Source organism: Gavia stellata, chromosome 5, assembly GCF_030936135.1.
Source record: "Gavia stellata isolate bGavSte3 chromosome 5, bGavSte3.hap2, whole genome shotgun sequence".
NCBI classification, from domain to species: domain Eukaryota; kingdom Metazoa; phylum Chordata; class Aves; order Gaviiformes; family Gaviidae; genus Gavia; species Gavia stellata.
Window position 1 is genome coordinate 41,465,199 of NC_082598.1, and position 24,199 is coordinate 41,489,397.

Below are 24,199 nucleotides of genomic sequence, written 5' to 3' on the forward strand. Positions count from 1 at the left end.
GTGAACCAAACCCACTCAGAAAATTTATTTTTAATAATTTAAGAGAGGACAATAATTTGTGAGAGGACGGCACATTGCAGCAGATATGCAGGAACGAGAGGGTAGCATCCTTAAGCTAGTCTTGCCTCTAGACACTTCACACCAGTGTCCCTGAGCCCTGTAAAGGGTACGGGGCAAGAAGGAGCAGGCGCGCCCAGAGCTGTGAAGAGCTGGCAACACCTTCCCTGGGCAGCGCTGCAGGGACGGGCAGCGCTGTTTGCTTCCTCCTCAGGGAACTCCTGGGTGAAAGGAAGCAACGCCTTCAGATCAGTCCATGAATAAAAACTTCTTGTTCCCCAATCAGCACTGGTATTGCTGAGCACAAACATGGCCTGACTCATCAATGGAGCGAGAAGAAACCTTTCAAAAGATACAGCAGTGATCTAATGGAGAAACAGAGTGAGTAACGTTTCTTCTATTAGCCTACATACCTAAGATGTGAATGAGTCCTACTCCCTCCCCACCCCTGGGAGGGAAGAGCACTGTCAGAGACCATGCCACACCAATGTCCCTGTCCCTCGATCACGAAGTTGTGCACCTGCTACAGCAGGAGAGGAGCCCTTTTACGGGGGACCCCTCTGCACAAGAAACCGGACATCTGGGCTGGAGCGCCCCTTGGCTTGAGGGAATTTCTGCACTTACAGGTTTGCACCCTATTCATCGTCTTGCTTTCGCTGAAGTTCCCCTGGCCCCACAGAAATGATGGCGGGTGCATGGTCCAAGGACTGGATGACCCTACAGCTTCCCTGTTAGCAACCACCACAGTTGCAGATGTAGGCTCAAATTTCCTCAGGCTAAAAAAAGCCCAGGCTAGAGGCTGCTTCTACTCCAGCCATCAGGCGAAAATCCAAGAAGGGAACAAGGAGAGCACTGTGACAGCAATTTAAGGGTGAGCCCCAATCAGATAGATACTTAGAGGGCAATTTGAGATCTTGAGCAGGCAGAAGTGCTTCTCATATCATCCTGAATTCCTACTCTCCCTAGCATATCGGCACCTAAGCTCCAGAGAAAAGGAAGAGATATTGTGGCTGCAACTGACTCTCCTTCCTAAGACTATCTATCTTCCTCAGGTCAACTATCTAACTAGCACCTGCACTTACCAAAGGCACATCAGTCCCCTCTCTGGATTTTAAGCACTGTACTTTTGCACTCAGACCAAAAGGCAGCAGCACAGATTTCTCTGAGACAGCAGGCAGCTGCCATCGCATTCCTGTAACCGCTCCAGCACCCAACTCCTAAGAAGCTTGAGTCAGTTGTTTCCAGCTGAGAGCCCTGAATCAGTACAAAGCTGAAGGTCTCAATTTAGCATTTATCCTGAAATTGTAACTGACATTAAAAAATGGAATCTCTCTTCTCCACTAGTATAAAACCGTTCACAATTTTAAATTGTATTTTAAGTTTTATGTTTGAAGTGGTATGAGATTCATAGTGATATCAATTATTATCTACTGAGAATTGCTTTTTAGTGCATGCAATTTCTCACTCTTTGAGGGACTCTAGCACTAGTAGAGCCTAAAAATAAGTTAGGAGCTCTGTTTTCATTTGCAGCTTCCTCTTCTAGTAAGCCCTGTTCTTATCTTGTAAGGACACAGTCGTTCAGCAGACAGCATGCTGTTTACATAGCTTAATACTGAATTCAGGGCTGCTTGTTATTTTAAGTAATCAATTTATTACGACTACTGCAGTAAACTGCATCTACCCCCTAAGAAGACAGATGAGAGTTTCTTTCACAAAACACCTTCAACAGTTCGCTCATCTATATGGTTGACACCACCAAGGTCCTGGCTGAGACCGGCTGCTTGATTGCCTGCAGGTCAGAGGGATTATTGCCTAAATCTAGGGTAGACAGAAGCAGATTACAGAACGAGGCATTTTGTTAAGATATGACTAGGTAAATCTAATGTTAATACCGTATTTGTTACCTACGAATCCTTACAGGATATTTTTTACGCATCATTAAAGTTAATACGAAATTAGTCAACTTACAAGACAGGGGTTCTAGAAGAGAAGACAACAGACAACCCAAGGACAGTTTGCTCAGCTGAGTATGTTTTTCCCTTCAGCAGACATCAGCAAAACCTCTACTACACACTACCAAACAGCTCAAACCTATGCTGAAACAGCATTTCGTATTTTTACAATAGCTACAAACTTTGTCTACTTCTACTCCTGAAGTAGCCTGCCAGACTATGTGACTGAATTTTGTCATTAGTGCCCCTGGAAGCACAAGCTACATCTCCTGTCATACCTCTGAAAGTGCCATGATCCAAATTCAGGGCAAGGTCCGTACAGAGACCTAACGTTAGGGCTAATAGGAAAACTAAAAGAGTGAACCTTGCATTTTTTAATTACGGGAATCTTGCCCATAGTATCACTTGCCCAGCACTGAAAAAGTTGAAGGAATAGACACAACAGAACAGGAACAGCTAGGCAGCTAAAATAAATTCCTTTCCCTGCGGAAGGGGAAGCTACCTTACAGAGAGATGGAGCCAAACCCCTCTTCTTTCCTGTTTTGAAGTGGTGTAGTATCTCCCCGCACGCACAGTGACACACCGTGCACTACCGCCAGGAGCAGATGGGACAAGCGGATCACAGGCAGCAGCGTAGGACACTGCTGTGGGTCAGCTCCACGAAAGCGGTTTGTTGCAGTGCACTCCCCTCGCCCCTCTGAAGTGGCTAGCTCTGCGTCCCTAGAAAACACTGGTAAGAAGTTACAAGTCACTGCGCGTGGCAATTCTCGTAATCTCTCCATTGAGGTGGGCACTAGTTTAGGAAGTTGTGGCTTGGTGCATTTGCCTGTATACAACTCAAAAGAATCCAGGCGGTGCATAATTTTGATTTATCCAACACTGTCAGGTTTTACTTAATATAATAAACAAAAGGCTAGAAAGAAGCTTGGGGCAGTGGGCTCAGTCCCAAGGAAATGCTTTATTTTCACCACGCCTTGCTCATCAGACATTAAACCTTGAAGTTCCTGTCCATGCTCAGGTGGACTGAATTACAATTTCTATCATGCAAGTTTATTTAAATGCTCTACCACAGTAAGTTATGGTTTACAGGAACAAGACAGAGCATAAGAAGTTCATTTAATTTTTTAGTTTCGCATTCAGGTTACAACTCATTTGACAGAAAGCTTCCTCCATTTGCCCCAACATTTCTGTGATGCAAGACAGCACCTGGAGGGTTACACAAGCAGCTTCAGGAAACCTCAGGCTTTTCTCTGCCCCCTCCTACAAAGTCAAGGTTTAAGGCAGAATTTAAATGTACTCCAGGTGCTGCGCTATACATTTTTGTTGAGTAAGGGGTCCTGTTCAGAGCTCAGTCTTCTCATTTCAGATGCACACATACAGGTAAGTAAATCCAACTACAGACCACACACCCGGTGCCTCTGTCAACTTCTTTCTACCCTTCAGGTTAACTATTCCTCTGTTGAAACTTAAAATTTGAGATACTAGCAGCCAACACTACAGAGACACAGGATCCATCTTCACTAGTTTTCACTATTGGGACCCGAAACATTAACAGAAAATACTTGTTTTTTGCTTTAAGGCCAATGCCTGGAATTCAGATCTTTCCTGACCACAAGGAGATGCTCTGACAATACATGGCTAATTACAATTTATATGCATTTTTTCCCCCAGGACTCTTGCTAGCAGCAAGGCAGCTGATAACCTGCAGTGGAAAGCCAGCCTTCCTCATTTAGTATGAGCACTATAATTCACCAGATTCTCAATCCCAGCTCTCACTGAGGCGCACAAAGATCTATGCATATGCTATAAAATTAGTTTTCTTGGTTACAGAACAGTTCCAGTGTACTATGTGGCATGTGAATAAAAGATTTTCCCAGGGTACCATATGAAATGAAACCAAGTCCCTAATGCTCCATTTCCAATGACACAGATACCAACAGCAATTACTGAAATATTTTTTCATATAACAGTATCAAATATGTAATTTGCAGAGTACTATAATTAAGGAACTAATCACACTCATGAAGAATGCAGGCTCCACTCCAGAGCTTTTCTATTCAATCTCCTTAACTATGACAAGATCGACTGGACAACCAACTACTTACTGTTTAGAGAACACATTAAATTCATGTTATTTGCCCAGAGTAAAAAGACCATCCATTTCTAGTGAGCAGCCAAGACTCATCTGCCTTATTTCATACCCTAAGTAACTGTTTATAACTAAAGATTTCAGTATTTTTTCAACTCAAGTCCAGCACCAAAAATTTTCTACAGTTTGATATTTTTAATAGCACTTGGACCAACCAAAGGGTCCAAGCTGTCACCATCAAACTATGATAGGAAAAATCTCTTTACTAACAGCTCTGCTTTACTAACACACAGCTCAGCATGTGTGTATTCTTAAAGGGAAGTCAGAAGTCTTTATTTTTGGCAAGAATTCTCTCCTCTGCTTGTACTAAAAATAATTAAAAAATAAAACAAATGCCCTTCAAAACTACATGTATGATTTTTAAAAACAAGCCAATTCTCCTTCCCTTTTGATTTGTTTTATAAAATGTCATGAGCTGCAAAAACAGTTGTCCAAAAATACATTTCTGTACACAAGGAGCATTGTACTCAAGCAAGGAAGAGTTACTTTTTCAGGTTTTTCAACAAAAGCTCATTGCCAGTTGTTCTGCTTGAAGTAAAAAGGTCACCCATGGCAACAGATCCAATTATTCAAGTACGAATTTGTATGGCCCAGGGGGCGTGCCCTGTAACAGCAATAACATCATTAAAAATGAAAAGTCAAACTGGATAATCCACAGAAGGAAAAAAACACTTAAAAGTATTTGTTTTGCCATGATCAGACTGACAGATGTGTGTGGGTGATGCAGCTGAAATTCTGGCTTATGCTAGTGAGCAGACAGCAGTTATCTATCGTCATATTGAAAAAAAAAATCCAGTAAGAGATTGATTTGTCTCATGCCATAAACATTCACAAAGAGTCATGATGCTTCCTCTCCCAGTCAAACTACTCAGGACAAAATTCCTGCAACATTTGCCAGAAGAAGCTGTCAAAAAAAAAAAAAAAATTAGCTTAAATGGAGTCATAAGACTAAAACCCTCTGGGTCAGTAAGAATAATTTGTAAGCAAGTCTTCCATGGGTTGGATAACAACAGCATATCAAGCCTGAGCAAAACATGTTGAGCACTGATCCTTACAGCCAACACAGTTAATTACCCTGGCATGAAATCTTATCAACAGTATGAACACCCCTGGCTTAAAGGCTCTACAGTAATGGAAGTTAGTTAATAGGACAGATAGGGAGTTTCACAGAGCATCACTTACAATATATTTTAAGAGAATGCTTCTTGACTTAAATTTCAACCCGAAGTGAAATAAGCATGACCCAAGCTCAGCAAAATATACCAATGGAAATGGCAGATGTGGAGTGTTCTACTGGGACAGTGAACTTCGTAAAGGAAAACCTGCATTGCTGCTTAGTGTTTTTGAGATAAAAGAAATGACAAAGAGACTACCGCAACTAATGCATTGTAGATACCTATCTTTTAGAAATACTGAATACAGATTCTTTGGAACAACTTGCAGTGCTTTGGTCTTGTATAACCAGGTGCAGCTCTTGAAATGAGCCGTACACCAGACAGCCTCTTCTCTGAGCTCCACGCTTGTAGTCATCAGCGCTTTTGTCCATCAGGCAGTTTTCTCCCCCTTTTTGACTCTTTCATAGAGAAACCATTATTTAAATGATTCCTAACATCTGCCATGAGAAGTTCATGATTTCAGGTGTTACAACTTTACCAAAAAGAGCCCAGGAATGGCTTCTTTGAGGACAACCTCCCCAAAACACAGGAACAGCCCATTCCCACGTGCACTAAGTCAAACAGGCATGGCAGAAAGCCCACCTGGCTCCATCAAGAACTCCCGATGGAGCTCCAATGCAAAAAGGAAGAACAGGGAAGGTAGATGCATAAAACTGTCTACCTAGGAGTACAGAAATATTGCCTGAGCACATGCAGACAGAATTAAAGGCAAAGCTCCAGTGGAGTTGAAATCCGTGAGATGGGAAAGGCAACGAGAAAGGCTTGTAGGCAAAAGGAAGACTAAAGAAAACACGGGTTTACTGCTGAGTGAGATGCAACTTAGTGTCAAAGGACACAGAAAAGACTGAGAAACTCAACACCTGATTTCCCTGTCTCTACTGGCAAGTTTGCTGTCACGTCTCCCAAGTCTCTGCGTCTAGTGGCAAAGTCTGCAGAAGTGAAGGAATATGCACCATTGAGGAAGGATAGCTTGGGGACCACTTCACTGGACACATCACAGCAAATGGGATAAACACAGCACAAGTCCATGGGACTGGATGGGCTGCACCGGAGGGCACTGAGGGAGCTTGTGCGGTCATTGTGAGGTCACGCTCTACCAAGGTCCTGGTGCTTGACAGTGGTTCCTGAGGACTGGCAAAGGCAAATGCTGTGCCGACCTTCAAGAAGGAGGATACAGGGAACTATGGCCAGCCAGCCTAATCTCAGCCCCTGGAAAAATGAGAGAGTATATGCTGCTGGAAGCCATTTCCAAGTGCACAAAGGAGAAGGTGATTGGGAATAGCCTATGTGGTTTTATCCATCATCCTGACCGTGAAAAAGCTTCCAACTCCAAATCAATACCTTCTCCCCCAACAAACCAGCTACTCCCAACAGCCACTAAGAATAAAAAGCATAAGGCTATATCCTGCAAGAATCCATTTAGGATAATGACCTAAAAAGCAAAATGGAGTTTGACCCTTCCTCATCAGGAGGTGGCCAACATACAATGACAACATTTAACAGTGGGATTTGTATTAATATTTTTTTAAACATACTGGGATTATTATACAACACTTTCTGCTTAGCTAGTCATGCAGCAGAACTAATGCCTTCCATGAGAACGTAAGAAAGAACATTTTTTATTGATTTGACATGACAATTAACCACAGATTTCATGCAATTGGACTTCTAAGAGTGATAATCACTTCACTTAGGTCTCTAAACCTATTGAGTTCAAGAACTGCTTTTGCAGCAGGTCTCTTCAGTTAGACTTTTACCACAGCTCCCAAATGCCACAGTGCCTTTGGCCAGCACCGTGCCTCCTTCGCCATTGCTATCTTTAGCTACACCATGGAAAGTAATAAAACAGACTGGAAGCAGCAAAACAGAGGCCTGGCCCAAGGACTCATTCAGCATCTCATACCCTCAGTCATGGGGCTGAGAGGACTTGGACAATTTATTTCTTTACTTTTTCCAGATGGAAAGAGGGGAAAAATAGCTGGATTTACCAAATTTCCAGGCAATGGCAAAAAAAAAAAAAAAAAAAAAAGCGCTTCGGTGCCTGGATGAGAAAATGGTGTAGAGCAGTGTGTTTTGAATTAATTAGTACCTGGTGAAATTTTTGGAATTGACTAACTTTATCCAAGAAGGACTACCTCCTAAAATAAACCAGAACCAGATTACTAGAATTTAAATGTGCCGGGGATCTTCTAGCACGAAGACAAGGGGAAGCCATCGATACAACCACGCAGAAGTACCGGCTGTTCAGGCAGGACTCAGTCAGCACCTGCAACATGTATGGAGGAACTGGGGCACCTGAGAGGACAGAAGACACTGGCAGGAGACTTCCACCGCCTCAGGGGACGCAGTAAATACAAACTGTGCTCCAGAGACTTCCGTTTTGGGCATCACTATTCAGTGTTTCCAGGGGGCAGCACATCAGAGAACCCACAAGAGAAGCAGCACAACGTGGAGCTCCAGCTGAAGACATACCTGTGTAGGAGCCATGCTTTAATTGCAGCCACAATGCACGGAAGTTCTAATGCCAGAAGAAAAGTGTCCTACTAACACCTCCTTTTGAAAAGGGGAACTATAAAGAACTGAGCAGACTTATTGAAAAGATAAACTAAGGGTAAAATGCTTTCAGGTAGCATGGAGCTTTTTCAAAGATACCATATTAGAAGCTGAGTGTGTTTATCATCAATCATAAAAAAAAGCTTAGACAGGAACTAGGAAAGCCAGCATGATTAAAAAAGATGCTGTTAGCAGTAAGACAGACATTATTTAAATGCACAGGGTGTGTCCAAACAAGGAAAACAGAAATGAGCACTAATTCAGACAAACTGAATGTAAATAATACGATAGAGTTTAAAAAAAAAGTTTGAGAAATAGCTTACCAAAGCATAAAAGCTGCTATTGAAATATTTTTTTCAAACAACACAAGTAGGATGCCGGCTATAGAGTCTGTTGGGCTGATAGATGATCAAAATGAAAAGAGACCACTTCAGAAGCAGGAAAGCTAAATTGAGTATTTCTGTTGAACTCTTAGCAGTGACCAGCACCAGATACCCAGGGAAGAGAACAAAAACAGGGCAAGCACGCAGCGATACTTCCCACTGTATGCTCCTATCTTCAGCTACCTAAAGCTTAGGGACTTTGTAATTCAGAGATAATACGTATCTGCATGATAGCTTCTACTGGATTTTTCTGCCATGAATAGCCTAATTGGTTTTTTTCATTTTTTTTTTTTTTAAATAAACACAGTATTTCCAGAAGAATGCAACATAAACTGACAAACTACTGTGGTGTGTAACTATTGCTGACACTAGCCTTGTTATCAAACAAATGGAGGAAAACATGACACCAATTTTTATAAAAGGGCCCTGGGGAGCCAAAGAATTGCAGACCACTAAGTCAGACTTTTGTACTGAAAAGAAGCTAGTAATAAAGAACAAAATTAGTAAACCATAGCCATAGCTTTTGTGGAAGAAAGCCATGCCGCAGAAACATATTATCATCTTTTAAAGGACCCATGTGGACATGAGTGAGTCTGTTAACATAGTAACTGAATTTCCAAAGCCTTTGACAAGTTTCTTTGGTTTCTTTATAAGCAAAGTTCTTCATCAAAGTATGGCAGGGTAAGATGGAAGATTTCTTAGATTAGTAACTGCTTAGGAAACTGGAATGAATAGACAGTTTTTGCACTCAAGGGAGTTTGTGACTGTAGTGGCGTTAAGTATCTGTTAAGTTGTCCACCTCTTCTTCCAGGTCATTATCGAATGATAATAAAAGTTCTTGGTAGTTGCAATCAAAATGACTATAAAAAGCTGCAGAAGAATTCAAGGACACTACCCAGGCAATGAGCTTGCAGGAGAGGTCATGGCAAGTGCAAATTAATGTATACAGAGCGTTAGACCACACTCAGTGAGTTTATTCGGTGAGAGACCCTAAACTTGGCATCACCAGTCAAAAAAAAATCTTGGAGTCTAACATGGATAACTCTGAGCATTTTAGCTCAGAGTTGATGAAAGGGCAAATAGAACAATAGGAATAGTAAGGAAGGAATACAAAACATTTACATAGTAGCTTGATGTAGATACCTCTGATATTCCTATATCACAGGGCAGCAGCGTACATGACAATATCTGGGAGGAGAGGTTAAAGAAACACCATGTTTTTCATCCTGGAAAAAGTCATTGACTCAAGATGTCATTAATTCCAAGAGTATAAATGCATTTAAAAGACAAGTCCATGCACAAAGAAAGATCTATGAAGCATGACAACCCTGCTGCAATTTTTGGCTCAAGTGTCCCAGCCCAGTGATTGCTTGGATGTTTTCTCCCAAGCATATGTTATTAGCCAGACCTAGAGACAAGACTTAAGAAAAATGATCTCTGGCCAGACTCAGTACAGCTTTATTTTTTAAATTTCATTTTATTTTAAAATACTCTGGACAAGTGGCTCATTATGCTGGAAAAACAACTCAGTTCTTGTTCTCCCTAGCAGCAATTCTCTTCAATTACGATTTTTTTTTTGGAAACGACACACCTTGTACCTGACAACATTCATTCTCAAACCTAGGTCCATTTTTTTATTTCCCTAGCATGGTGTGTTTACCTTGAATCCAAGATCATCCAGAAACTTTATCACTCTATTTTTACTTCAGCTCCACCTCTGTGCAGACTCCTGATCACACACACACACACACAAAAAAAATCCAGGGAGCAATCAAATTAATATCCTTCTTCCCTAAAGCTAACATTAGTTTTATCGCAGTTCTGCTAGGAAGCAGGGACAACATGTAAAATTCAATATAAATGACTGCTCTTAAAAGTAAAAGGCTGCCACCTATCAGGATAATAAAAAAAGATCCAAAAATGGTAAAAATCACCAAGTTTTAAGAAAAAGCTTTCTTCCAGTAACTGTACAGAGGTTTTGGACAGGGCCTGCTAAGCCTGCTGTACTACTCTGCAACTAGAAAGAAGGTGGAAAAAAGGTATTGCTCCACCTAAACCCAGCTTATGGTTCCCCTGGCCCTCCTGCAGAGTGCGGAAAAGATGCAGTGAAATGACACCATCTTTGAAATTTTGTACACTGACTTATACGTATCCCCCACAATCTTGATTTTGTTTAACCAAACCTATGACTTGCTGTATACCAACAGAAGTGCTTGGCTTCAGCCTTGAAACAGATCGGTTAAAATCCATGAGGCAAGAGTATGCAGTACTGGCAAAAGGGAAATACTCTGATGGACCTGACAAACAACTTCAACACGCCATCCAACGTTATTTCTCTCTACAGGGCACAGCAAGAGTTAAGGCTTTTTATGACAGCTGAGACTGCTCAGAATCACCAGCAAAGTTCCTACTGAATCAATAAAGGCAGCTGGCAAATCATCTTGGCAATGTGTCCAACTCCAAAGTCAAACCTAAACATAGCAGGATTGAATCCCCCTTTATTGGCATTTCTTCCCTCTTCCCCCTCCAGCACGGACAAGCCCTAAGGCTACGTGGCTTTTAAGTTGTGAGAGACAGTCCTTGCAGCACTATTTCACTCCCACTAGCACTGCCTGGGAAAGCATTTGTCATACTCCACTGAGCAAATCCGACTGCTTAAGGTGATGCTTAAAAATTTTGATGCTTAATGAAGGAGAAGGCTGAGGTGAAATCTACCTGGATTTGAATGTCTATGAATGAATAACCTGGTCTTCACCTGAAAGATCTTCCTCAATTAGCAATGCCAAGGTACCATTAACCAAAAAAAGGTCATTATACTGCACTTCAGCAGGATTAAACTGAATGTTGACCAGCCTTATCAACCAAAATGGCTTCTGGGCTTATTAAACAGATCACTAGGAGGAAAATAAATGGTGCATCCAACAGGCAATCCGCTACCTTTTGCTGCATTTCTTGCCGGTGTCGGAGGACGAGCAGAAAAGTGAGTATGTTGATACCTGAAAGCTACAGCAGTATCAGCCAATCTTACCTTCTTTCCCCTCTCTTCTGCCATTCCCAGGAGACACATGGAAGCTATAAACCTTTAACCTATTTATGGCAATTACAAGCATCCCAAGTATTCAGTACACAAAATATTTGATATAAAGTTGTCTGAAAGATGCCTTTTGTTCACATTGTTTTTTATGCTGTTTTGTTTGCTTACTTAGAATATTAAATAATAAAACCTAACTTTCATCTGAGCTGCTGGCTTTGACCTCCATGGAAGACTTATCTGCAAGTGTGCTTGGAGGAAGCTGTTTCTAAAATTCGTCTTTTCTGCTCTGATCAGTCACACGGCTGTCCCTCCTATTCCTCAAAGTATGAGGAATATTTAATTCTTTTTTCGGTATTTCTATTTATTACTCTCCTTCAGAACAGAAGTAAAGACAAACTCTGAGATTATGCCAAAAATACTTCAGGAAGCTATAGGTGTGGAACTACCTGGCAGATACCTATGCTTTCTGATGCCCTCCACTTTGGGGAAAACCAGAGGGGAGGGAGTACGTGAGCTCTGCTGCCAAAGATATGGTTACTAGCCTGGGCAGAGGCAGCTTGGTCCTACCTTCACATGACACGCTGCCATTTCTGCTTTGCTGTCCTTGCAGAGTGGAGAGCGAGGAGGTGAGCCTGCTTCCACCTCCTTCCACCCATCTCTATGGAAGGCAGGGCTAAAGCGAGCTCTGCTAACATTAACTCCTGGCATCAGCTCCCCTCTGCTCAGTTAATCACAGAACCTGACAAGGAGATGTTTTTTTCTCTGAGAGTTTCCTTAGTCCTGTTGCCTCCTACAAAAGGGGCCCCAGTGGCTGCAAATGCCTCAGCAGAAGAAGCAGCAGCGTCTAGGGAATAACCTCCTAAAAGAAAATGCCGACCTACGCAGGTTACCCAGATCGTTTCTGCCCCTTCAGATAAATATCTTTAGCAGAGGTCCAACTGCTGACTGCAGCAAAGAAAGAAAACTGAAGTGAACCCCAGGACAGCCAACGCTTCCTCGCCACTGGCAGCGGACAGGCACAGTCCTCTCCTCCGACTGCCAGCAAGTGGAAGCCTTTAGGGTCACCCAAGGAACAGGGCACAAAGGAAGGCAAACGCTGTACTCTGTGCACTTCATTCGCTTTCAGTGAGTACACCACCAGGTAGTAAATTCAAGCAGCCACACATGCAGAGCCATGAGTCAGACTGACAGCTGGTCAGTTCTCTCCTACCTCGCAAAATGGAAAAACACCCACTATGAAAGGCCACAACAGAGTCTCAGCAACCAGCCAGTGACCAACCAAACAGATCAAATGCCACAGCTGGAACATACAACCCAGAGGTTGGCACCCAATCCAGGGATAGGCATAGCTCCATTGCTAGGGGTGAGAGGGAAGTGAAAACAGGCAAGTACCTCATTTCATATTTAAATTCATAAACCCTTCCTGCCAAATGCAAAAAAACCCCACAAAAACCAACCAAGAAACCCTATCAATCAATCAATCAGTTTGCTCAGAGACTGTCCTTAGCTGATATTTAACAAGGAGAATTATATCAAATGCAGATTAGCCTGAGAGCAAATTTGGCTCCTGCATAAACCAAAGATCAGAAAAGACTGTGTAAACCTGTTAGTAATCATTGAGCAAATGTTAATAACTTCCCACAATTTCTCCACACCAAAGTAGACACCCTCCCAGCAAGTAAAAAATGTTTTTTCTAAGATTGCTTCCTTCTTTATGACAAATGTGGTGAGAATCTGTTACAAGACTACTCTTCCATCAGCTCCAAACCCCAAACACCAGTACAGCAGATCTATACTTCTGTTAATGCAGGTAATTAAGCAGAGTTGTTTAAAGGCAATCAATATAGATTAAGTGTTCATGAAAGGAATAATTGGAACAGCATTGAGAATAATATATGGAAACATTTTGTATAGTACAGCATTCTTGCCTGTCAGGACAAGAAGCCTTAAGCATTTGACCTAATTACTAATACTATTTTAAGCATTGATTAAGATACATGGAAAGAAAATAATTAAATCCTGTAAAAACAGAACTAAAAGAAAACAAAAAGTTTGCTTACTCTTCTTGACGCAAGTCATTAACGCTCCGATCTAGTGAGATCATATCACTTGCCACCATATTAAACCCAAACTCTTTAATGCTGGCTTGAATGGATTCTTTGTAATCCGGTCCTAAAACATATGGCTTCGCTTCCTCTCCAGGGCCACCAACAACTCCGTGAGGCTCAGGCTCTTTGGGTTCAAAATTACCAAGGACTCCGGGTCGTAAAACAGGATCGTGGTATACAAATGTCTGAGGCTTAAATGTGAGATACTGCCTCTGGATGATGTTTTGCTGTTTGTTATCACCACCACCATGATGGTTTAGTTCATTTTTGGCCTTATTTTTCCTTCGAATGGATTCCAAGTCTACTTCCACACCTTCAACATGAGGCCAAGGTACCACAGGCTTGAACTTCTCGTTTCCTAGTCCATGATCTCCTTTGTTTGGCATGGGTCTGTTGGCTTCCTTGTCATCCTATATATACACACAGAGAAACAGCAGGAGATCATATAAATTTATGACTCTCTATTTATTTAAGTCCAGTACCTTAATGCACTGCGAGCTGGTACTAAATATATGTTAAGCAAGAAGGGAGAAGTCTCTGTCAAGGGGCTGAATGAACACGTTTTACTGAAGCAGCTGGCTGCTGGAGAACATTACCAGCTGGTGCCAACACTTACCTTGGTGAGCAGGTCCCGGAAATGGAGTAATGCCCAAAGCATTCCCGAAGACCAAATGCCCACATAGGACACGTTAACATCAATACAGTTCAGGCTGCACACCAAACCAATGAGCCGGGAGGACCGACAGAGCATTCGAGGAAGGAGAGGGCGGTACGCAGGCAGACGACGCCACAATGTGGAGCACAGCGTCCTTGGGGCCACTCTTGGACAGGGTGTTTCTGAGGCTATGCGTACCGGTTGCTGAGAGCTCCACAGGGTCTCAGTGATTGCCAGATACGGCCTCAGCATGCTCACGGGCTGGGAAAGAGTGCCGTGACTAGGTGTAATCTGGCGTGCACATCAGCGGCAGCCTCCAGCCACATCTAATCCCTACCCTTCACCCCCCACCCCGACTTGCTCCCACCAAGTGTTACTCCCTCTGCTGCAACAGCAGCACTGTTTTTAGAGCCATGAGGTAAGCTGAAGGCACCAGGGACAGCAGGCAAAAATGAGATGCAGCCCTGATCTGATCTGCTGCAGGGCCATGCAGACCCGGGGAAGCAGTGCTGGCGCTGAAGCGAGCTGCCACGGACTGGCACTGGTATCTCCTGCACCCTTGTTTAAAACAACTTCACCATTTTACAGCATTCCCCCCTGCCCGCCTTCCCCGTCTCCCCCCGCCCCAAGAGATTTGAAGTTCTCACTGAGAAGAAAGGCTGGGATTTCGAAAACTGCTCGGCATTTTCAGTGATCAGCGAGGTTAGTGGGGTTAGAACAAGGGTGGGTAATTTTGGAAGAAACTAGACAGAAAGGCTCTGAAGTGTCTGAGCATGAAGTCTCCAGAGTACAACAGCCCCACCCATGAACGCTCCCCAAAACATGCAGTCACTGCTTTTTCCAATACCACTGTCCAAGAGGACAACAGGGAAACATTGCTGAAAGTTCAGATTTCCTGCTAAAATTATCAATTTGTAAACAGGACAGATGTTAGATTGCACTGAAATCTGCAGATAACACCACACACATTTTAGCAACGTCTCACCATCTATTCACAAACACACAATCAAACAGAAAATTGAGATCAAAAGGATGTCACCCATTCAAACCTGCTGAAGGCAGGGATAGCTTCACAGAACAGGTTTCTCAGAGGATCATCCAGTCACACCCCGAAAATCTCCAGTTTCTCTGGAAAACCTGTTCCAGTTGCTTGACCAGTCTCACAGTGAACGTATTTTTCCTCATACCTCAGTAGAAGTTTCTCAACTTTGCATCTTGTGGTGATTGCCTCTTGTCCTTTCAGTTTTCTTTCCTCAGAAGATTTTATTTCCATTTTCTGTGCAAATTCACTTTGGAGAGTGAAAAGATGCAATTAAATTCCCCACTGGACTTTTCTCCAGCCGCATCAAGCCGAGCTCCTCTACCCTTTCCATGACTGTGTCACATGCTGCAGCCCTCTAACCTCCTTAGCAGGTCCTTCCTAGGTCCTCTCCATTTATTAACATCTCTCCTGTGCTGGGCACAGGCTTGGTAATGCTATGTGTTGGGAAACAAACCACATCACTTTGCTTGGTGGCTAAGCTCTTCCTAGTGTAACCCACTACGCAGTTCACCTTTACTGCGGCAAGGGCACACTGCTGACTCATGTCACCACACAACACTTACTACTACATTACAGTATTTTCCTCACATATCATTCTGCATAATAAAACTTCAGAAATCAAGAAAAATCCAGTATAAAATATGTCTGGTTAACAGGATAACAATGGGAGTCAGACTAGCTCCAATTCAAAATAACAGAGTTTATTCAAGAAACTTTCTGACCTCTCTGCTTGTTCTAGTTTCAGCAGGGAAGGCATACAAAATGCAGAAGTGTTAGATCATTCTGTTCTTCCATTGCTGTTTTTTGAGGAACTCAAAAGCCAGCGTGAGAAAGGGAAGGATAAGGGCACTTGAAATGGCGCATTTTGCAAGGTAGAAGGCTGCCATGGATCTAAATAAAGCCGTGAGAGGACTTTTGAAGAGAGTATCATCTCACGCTTACCCTAGAAATCGAAAGGAAGGCTTTGCCACTCAACTGTCAGAACACTGCTGAGCACTCAGCTCTTACCAATTCACATCTAATTCCTGCTCCGAGTGCGGAGGCAGCTATAAAAGCCAACAAAATAGTAGGCATCATCAGGAAGGATGCTTAAAGAGAGCGTCATTTTGACTGGGTAAAATTTTGAGGCATTCACATCTTCAGTAATATTTAGTTCTGGGGTCTCTGCATCTCAAAAGGAGATAGAGAAAATACAGAGTAGGGCAACCAGAATGAAGGAGGAAGTGGACAGGTGCCTTAAGATGAAAGACCAGAAAGGCTGGCCTTTCATTTTAAGACTCCGCAGTTTGGAGATGTGATGGCTGAGGGGTATACAACTGAAGTTTAGAAACTCATGAAGGTGACGAAATTGATATGAGATCAACCAAAAAATGTTCTTTGCATGGTGATGTCCTGGAATATGCTGCACAGGAGGCTGTGGAGAGAGATGGTACCAACAGCCGACCAAGGGATGAGACAATGTGATGGATGACAGGTCCATAAGTGGACTGTAAAAGGACTGGGCAGGGAGGTACCTTCTAAAAACTCTTAATTTAACAGCTATGGATGCTGGAAGAGTCCAAAGGGAAGGGAGCATAGAAAGAAGCCAGGTTTACATGCATGTCCTGCTACCACTCACAGACACCATCCTGGATCACTAGTCTTAATCAGGCAGGAATTTCTTACGCCCCTGGTCTGTATGGAATTAAACATCCTCTCATTCCACTTCTACCACCTAGGAAACAGTTACGAGCTTCCACTTAGCCAGTTCTCTGACTGAAACATAACACTTCTCAAAAGGAATTTATTTTGCTGTCATCAGAAATATGACTTACCTTGTATTACATTTAGCCTCCTTACAACTGTTAGGCACAATGTGCATTACAATGCATTTATTTGCTGTTCCCTTCCAGACACTAAATATATTCCATTTTTGCAGGCCTTGGAAAATATTGGACAGAACACGAAAGAGATACACAAACACACAGACACAGTCATCCACCTCTTTCCTCCTATTTCTGTGTACCTAGGACAAATATAACGGAAGGCATTAGTTGTGGGTTAACCTCTGCAGGCAGCTCAGCACCACACAGCTGCTCTCTCCTCCCTCCCCACCCTGGTCACAAATCTAAAATGCAGGATCATACAGGATGCTATGAAGAAAATTAACTCTGTCTCAGAATTTTATGGGCATTTAAAAAACAAAACAAAACAGAACACTGTTAGTTTGTTTTTTAAGTGCATGGTGCAGTCCACAGCTACTGGAGTTTATTCATTTCTCCAGAGATAATTGAGACAAAGGTTTTCCAGATATTGTCTGGAAAAAAAGCAAAGCCAAACCACAATCACAGAACTATTTTGGTCATCACATAAGCCACAATGCCTTAGGAACTTCCAGTGCTTCTCTTTTATGCATGATGACTTCCCCCATTTTTTTAATTATTTAATGACATATCAAAAATATTTAAATAAATTTTTAATCAGTGTGCCTCAGTAATTAAAAATTTGGCTCAACTAAAAATGTAGCATCAAACTTCCAAGAGAGTCATACAGCAATGACAGTCAAACTGAAAGGCATGCATGTTAAAAAAAAAAACAACTAAAAAAATAAAACCACAACAACCTTTCTTAAGTGGAAAAACAAGACTGTCTTAAAATTATTTGAAAAACTTTGGAAGAGTCCAAATCAATGACAACAAGGTGAAGGGAGGGCTCGGAGGAAGTGAGCATGACATACATCTGAACACTGCACTTCTAGGTTTTCCAAAAATGGGGAAAGAGAAGCAAAAGTCTGCAAATTCTTTCACATCTGAAGACAAACAACAACAAAATCTCATTACATCTTTATAAAGGATACATAGTAAGCTGTTTCCATACAATAATACAGAAAAATGTTTACTCCACAGATCATTGGTTTTTTCCATAGGGCTAATCTTGGATTTCCTGCCAGCTTTTCCAGCTCTAGTTCAGTGCATGCTTCTTCATTTTTTAAATGTTCTTTTCACTCCTTAGGGGATTATGTATGAGCCACTGCAATGGGTGTTTCGGAAACAGTGAGATGATATAAATACAGTCAATCCCTGACTTGTGTAAAAAAGGGAAGTATTTGGTGTCCTTTTTTTTTGCAAATTAGGGTCTTCCTGTTTGCAAAAGAGATGAATGCAATTAAAGGTGTAAGGAACATAAATGTATCCTTTTGGAAACATGTTTCTATATTATATAAAGTAAAAGAAAAAACTGGGAGCGGCCTTCATAGGGCCGCAAGATTCATCAACTGGTAGGAGGGTTGCAGTTGTAGCTGGCAATAAAACTGAAAATGTCAAAGTTGCATAATCTGCTTCTCTTCAGTCAACCAGTTCAAGACTGGCTACTCCCTAAAACTCCCTATGAAATAATGTCTGAAGTACAAATTGATGTTCAAAAAGCAGATTTGCTTAATTTCTAAAATAGAAGATTACCATACTGAAAAAAGTTTGCTAATTCAAAGCAACATCTATAAAAGCAACTTGCTCATCTAGACAACAAACAGTGATACACAAAAAATGAAAAGGGGAATAATTAAGTAGAATCCATTCTCATTATCCAAGGACGCAAAAAGAAATTAAAAACCCTTACACTCTCAAAAGAATAGACATGTTCATACCCAGCTGCTTAAAGACAGATACCTAGTGTTGCAATATTCTGGTGTTCCTCATGAAAAGCTATAAAAACTGATACATTTTAATATTTTAATAACCTAGGAGGCCAATCCCTACATAGTTCTATTTTCTCCAATTCAGCTTTTACCTTTCTTAACCCCTGGCTGCATCTACACCAGTGCCCTTACCATGAAAGGCAAATACAATATATGTTCTTCTACCATAAGGAAGGGTTCAAGGACTTTTAGCTGAGGATGAATCAATAGTTTTCAGAGTTCCCCTGATGCCAAGTTCCTCTTCTGTGCAAAATAGAAGCATTTTGAATAGAGCCTCTGTCACAGATACTCTGACAGAGACCACGCAGCAATCAGTTTAAGTTTGGTACTTCAGCAAGGATTTCAATATATTTAAAGTATTTTGCGTTGTTTGCCTCAACTTAATGCAGCCACACTCCTAGTTTATGGGAGAAAAAAGGGCCACTAGAGAGAAATGATATAGAGGCTAGAATTTTCAATTATTTGAGTAAATAGACGGCAGTTGCTTTAATGTATTCAGTTACCTTGTTAAAAAGAAAAAAAAGGAAGGACTAGAAGCTGATTCACAGATTTCCTTATTGACTAGACTCATGCTGGGAAGATACCAAATTACTTAGTTCTGCAACTATTTTTGTGCCACATGATAGAAAAAGACTCCACAACACTCTTACAACTAAAAAATTGGAAGACTTTTCAGTATACAGGATCAAACACAGACAAAAGGAAAAATCAACACATATAACAATGTATTTGTGAATAGACTTCACTCTAGCTACCCACTAACTTTGGAATAAATAAAATAAACAATGATTCTTACAACACAGTGGGCTGACTGTCAAAGGGAACCCGTAACAGAATCACAGAATCATTAAGGCTGGAAGAGACCTGTAAGATCATCAAGTCCAACCACCAACCCAACACCACCATGCCCACTAAACCATGTCACACAATGCCACGTCCACACGCTCCCTGAACACCTCCAGTGATGGTGACTCCACCACCTCCCTGGGCAGCTTATTCCAGTGTCTCACCACTCTCTCAGTAAAGAAATTTTTCCTAATATCCAGTCTAAACCTCCCTTGGCACAACTTGAGGCCATTTCCTCTTGTCCTGTCACTCGTCACTTGGGAGAAGAGGCCAACACCCACCTCTCTGCAACCCCCTTTCAGGTAGTTGTTGAGAGCGATGAGGTCTCCCCTCAGCCTCCTTCTCTCCAGACTGAACAACCCCAGTTCCCTCAGCCGCTCCTCATCAGACTTGTGCTCCAGACCCCTCACCAGCTTCGTCGCCCTTCTCTGGACACGCTCCAGCACCTCAATGTCCTTCTTGTAGTGAGGGGCCCAAAACTGAACACAGGATTCGAGGTGCGGCCTCACCAGTGCCGAGTACAGGGGCACGATCCCTTCCCTACTCCTGCTGGCCACACTGTTTCTGATACAGGCCAGGATGCTGTTGGCCTTCCTGGCCACCTGGGCACACTGCTGGCTCATATTCAGCCGGGTGTCAATCAACACCCCCAGGTCCTTTTCTGCGGGGCAGCTTTCCAGCCACTCGTCCCCAAGCCTGTAGCGTTGCATGGGGTTGTTGTGACCCAAGTGTAGGACCCGGCACTTGGCCTTGTTGAACCTCATACAATTGGCCTCGGCCCATCGATCCAGCCTGTCCAGATCCCTCTGCAGAGCCTTCCGACCCTCGAGCAGATCAACACTCCCACCCAACTTGGTGTCATCTGCAAACTTGCTGAGGGAGCACTCGATCCCCTCATCCAGATCATCAATAAAGACATTAAACAAGACCGGCCCCAAAACTGAGCCCTGGGGGACTCCGCTTGTGACCGGCCGCCAACTGGATTTCACCCCATTCACCACAACTCTCTGGGCTCGGCCGTCCAGCCAGTTTTTAACCCAGCAAAGAGTGCACCTGTCTAAGCCACGAGTCGCCAGGGCAGTAACATTGCAAACCTTCTACTTTGCGGAATTCGAGATAAGGGTAGTAACTGGGAGAGACAACAGGTAAAACATGGATGGAACACAGCTAGAGAGTGAAGAGTGGAATGATGGTGGGGAACTTCTGTTGTGGTAATTGTGGTGAAGGGACAAGGGGTGGATTGTGTGTAAACTGTCCACTTTCCTTCGGTGGTGTGGTGATGTTATTTTGATTTTGGTGTGGGGAATTCTTCTTTGTTGAGGTAAGTGAAGTTTGTGAAGATTGTGTGATGAATGTGGATTTTAATGATAATTCTTAAGTATGTGATTCACAGAGGTGAGGGGTGGAATGCATTAGGTTTGCACAGCAAGGTTTTAGGGGGGCGGGGCTACAGGGGTGGCTTCTGTGAGAAGCTTCTAGAAGCTTCCCCTGGGTCCGACAGAGCCAATGCCAGCCAGCTCCAAGACAGCCCTGCCGCTGGCCAAGGCCGAGCCCATTAGTGACGGTGGTAGTGCCCCTGGGATAAAACAGTTAAGAAAGGGGAAAAAAACTGCGCAACGGCAGCCAGAGAAGAGAGGAGTGAGAATATGTGAGAGAAACAGCTCTGCAGACACCGAGGTCAGTGAAGAAGGAGGGGGAGGAGGTGCTCCAGGCACGGAGCAGAGATTCCCCTGCAGCCCCTGGTGAAGACCATGGTGAGGCAGGCTCTACCCCTGCAGCCCATGGAGGTCCACGGTGGAGCAGATATCCACCTGCAGCCCCTGGAGGACCCCACACCGGAGCAGGTGGATATGCCCACAGGAGGCTGTGACCCCGTGGGGGACCCACGCTGGAGCAGTCTGTTCCTGAAGGATTGCCCCCCGTGGAAAGGGCCCACACTGGAACAGTTTGTGAAGAACTGCAGCACGTGGGAAGGACTCATGTTGGAGAAGTTCGTGGAGGACTGTCTCCTGTGGGAGGGACCCCACGCTGGAGCAGGGGAAGAGTGTGAGGAGGAAGGAGCAGCAGAGACAACATGTGATGAACTGACCGCAACCCCCATTCCCCATCCCCCTGCGCCGCCCGGGGGGATTAGGTAGAGAAAATCGGGAGTGAAGTTGAGCCTGAGAAGAAGGGAGGGGTAGTGGGAAGGTGTTTTTAAGATTTAGTTTTTATTTCTCATTACCCTACTCTGATTTGATTGGTAATAAATTAAACTAATTTGCCCAAGTTGAGTCTCTTTTGCCCCTGACAGTAACTGGTGAGTGATCCCTGTCCCTATCTCGACCCATGAGCATTTTGTTATATTTTCTCTCCCCTGCCCAGCTGAGAAGGGGGTGTGATAGAGCAGATTGGTGGGCACCTGACGTCCAGCCAAGGTCAACCTGCCACACCTGGTAACTTCCTTATGAGCAATTAGAAGTTCTAGCTACTGCAGGACGAGCAGAGGCGAAAGCAAAACCAAAAGCAAACACAAATGGAAAAACACAGCTTCTCAAACAAGAATAAAGATCTATGGCACAACTGCCATCATTTCAGAAAATAAATAACTTAAAAGCCCTCTGTAATCACTACAATTTTTTGCACAAAAAGGTCTGTTTTAAGCTCCACATGCAGCACTGCCTTCAAGTCATATTTTGTAAAACCTTGCATCAAACAATTTCATCACATGGCAACTGCGCTGACTCAAATTAAGGCAGAAGTTGGACCAGGAGGATTCTTTTGTTGAATATGCGCAGTGGCATTCAAGACACCTGCTCGAAAGGGGCATTCACTGTTGCAGTATCTGTGCAAAACTGGCTCTCTTTTGCTTTGGCTTCTTCTCCCAGTGTATTTCAGAGGCACTCCAAAGGTGATGGAGTGCACACTTATGTGCTTAGTAGCCCCTACTACAGTGAGTGACTTTTAAAACTTGTGTAAACTTAGAACAGAGCATTTATGGGAACTGTAGAAACACAGACAGAAATACAATTTTACACTAAATGATAGCAAACTTCTGAAGTTTAGAAATATATGCTTATGAAAATAACAGATTGCTAAATCACTGTAATTGCATGCTCTGTGCAACCCAAGTGAAAAAAAACATACTGTTGATTGTATTCGTCACCAGTATTTCCAGGAAAATATAAAGTCCGTAAGTTATGTTCCTATGTTCATAGTTGCCCTCAATTTTGACAGATATACTGACAACATGAAAGTCCATTATGCAACCAATGCCATCTCTCCATAGTAGATTTTTGCCCCGTTAAATAGTCTAGGGGAAACAAAATGCACTTATACAAGACCTAAATTATACCTATTAGCGCTAAAACTGTGTTCGTTATGTTATACCAACCTGGAATAAGTTTTGATAGACAGAACTTACTTAACTATGGCTTTGTACCTCAAACACATTACTGTGATGGCATCTCCAAAGAGCAAGTAACAGACAATAACCCCATCGGTCTACTTTTTGGAGTGTTCTACACAAGATTTGGTCAGAAGCTGCTTGCGAGCCACAAAGAAAACTCCCCAAGAAGTTAAAAAAGAACTTGATGATATAAACAAGCAATCATTACATTATATGCATAATTTTTATATATATTCTATTCGTTAAAAAAAATTATCTAACTCTGAAGTGTAACTGAGGTGCAAGGGCCACAAGCAGCTTTGGAGAAATGTGTGTTCAGGAATAGTTTTTTTCTTTCAGTTCCCAAGGAGCTCCTTGAGAGGGAACTGTTTTGCGAGGGATAGATACTCGTAATAAAATTGCTAGTCAGCAGCACTGAGGAAAATCCTTTTTTCCACTCATTCCTTATGTTCTATCTGATAAGGCAGAACAGGACAATCACTAGTATTTGCACTTCTACAGTTACAGAAGTAACTGTAAGTTTTCAATAGATACCAGCAGACCACAGCCATTAATATTGACTCAGCCCATTGGGGGGGGGGGGGGGGGGCGGGAAGTAGCAGCACTATCTTTGAGCCCCAAAATTACCTGAGTTAGAGGAGGCAAAACAACTTAGAGGAGTAAGATCAACAAATCTCTTCTATCTTACGGTTGACATCCCCGAGATCTGAGAGCATTGCTTATGGAAAAGCAAGCAGCATGTTCAAAAATAAAAAGGGCACATAATAAAGGAGAGGAACTGTTTGTAAAAATGTGAATTTGGCAAAAGCTCGATGTTGAGCAAACCTTCGTTTGACAGAATTTAGCATTCAAGTTCTGAGCAACTTGCATTGATTTGTATCACTGATTCCAAAAAATGGTAAAACCAACTTCTTATTACCTAGTAATGAGTCTAAAAACTAATAGTATTCACTAACATCAGAGGTCATCTCTGCTAATGTTTGAGCCTGCAAGTGGAAGAAAGCCACTTGAGAAAGATAATGCTCAGTTTCTCAACTTTATTTTTTAAATGGCTGCAGTTGCTGTAAGAGCTCCCTGGGCAAAAAGACCAACTAGCTCTTCCTGTCTTCTTGGACTTTTGTGAAGATACTGTCTATTTTGTCACAGCAGAAGCATTCATCTAGGACAGCGACTTCAGGCTATTG

The 24,199-nt window shown here is 42.7% G+C and overlaps 1 protein-coding gene across 2 annotated transcripts in view; it reads right to left on the reverse strand.

The window, feature by feature from the left end:
- The window catches only part of GALNT7 (polypeptide N-acetylgalactosaminyltransferase 7), a 73,758-nt gene that overhangs the window by 27,233 nt on the left and 22,326 nt on the right, over nt 1-24,199 (reverse strand). For both annotated transcript variants that reach the window (XM_059817650.1, XM_059817649.1), the window contains exon 2: nt 13,364-13,821. In XM_059817650.1, coding sequence (XP_059673633.1) covers nt 13,364-13,821 — 458 coding nt within the window. The remainder of the gene's footprint in view (nt 1-13,363; nt 13,822-24,199) is intronic.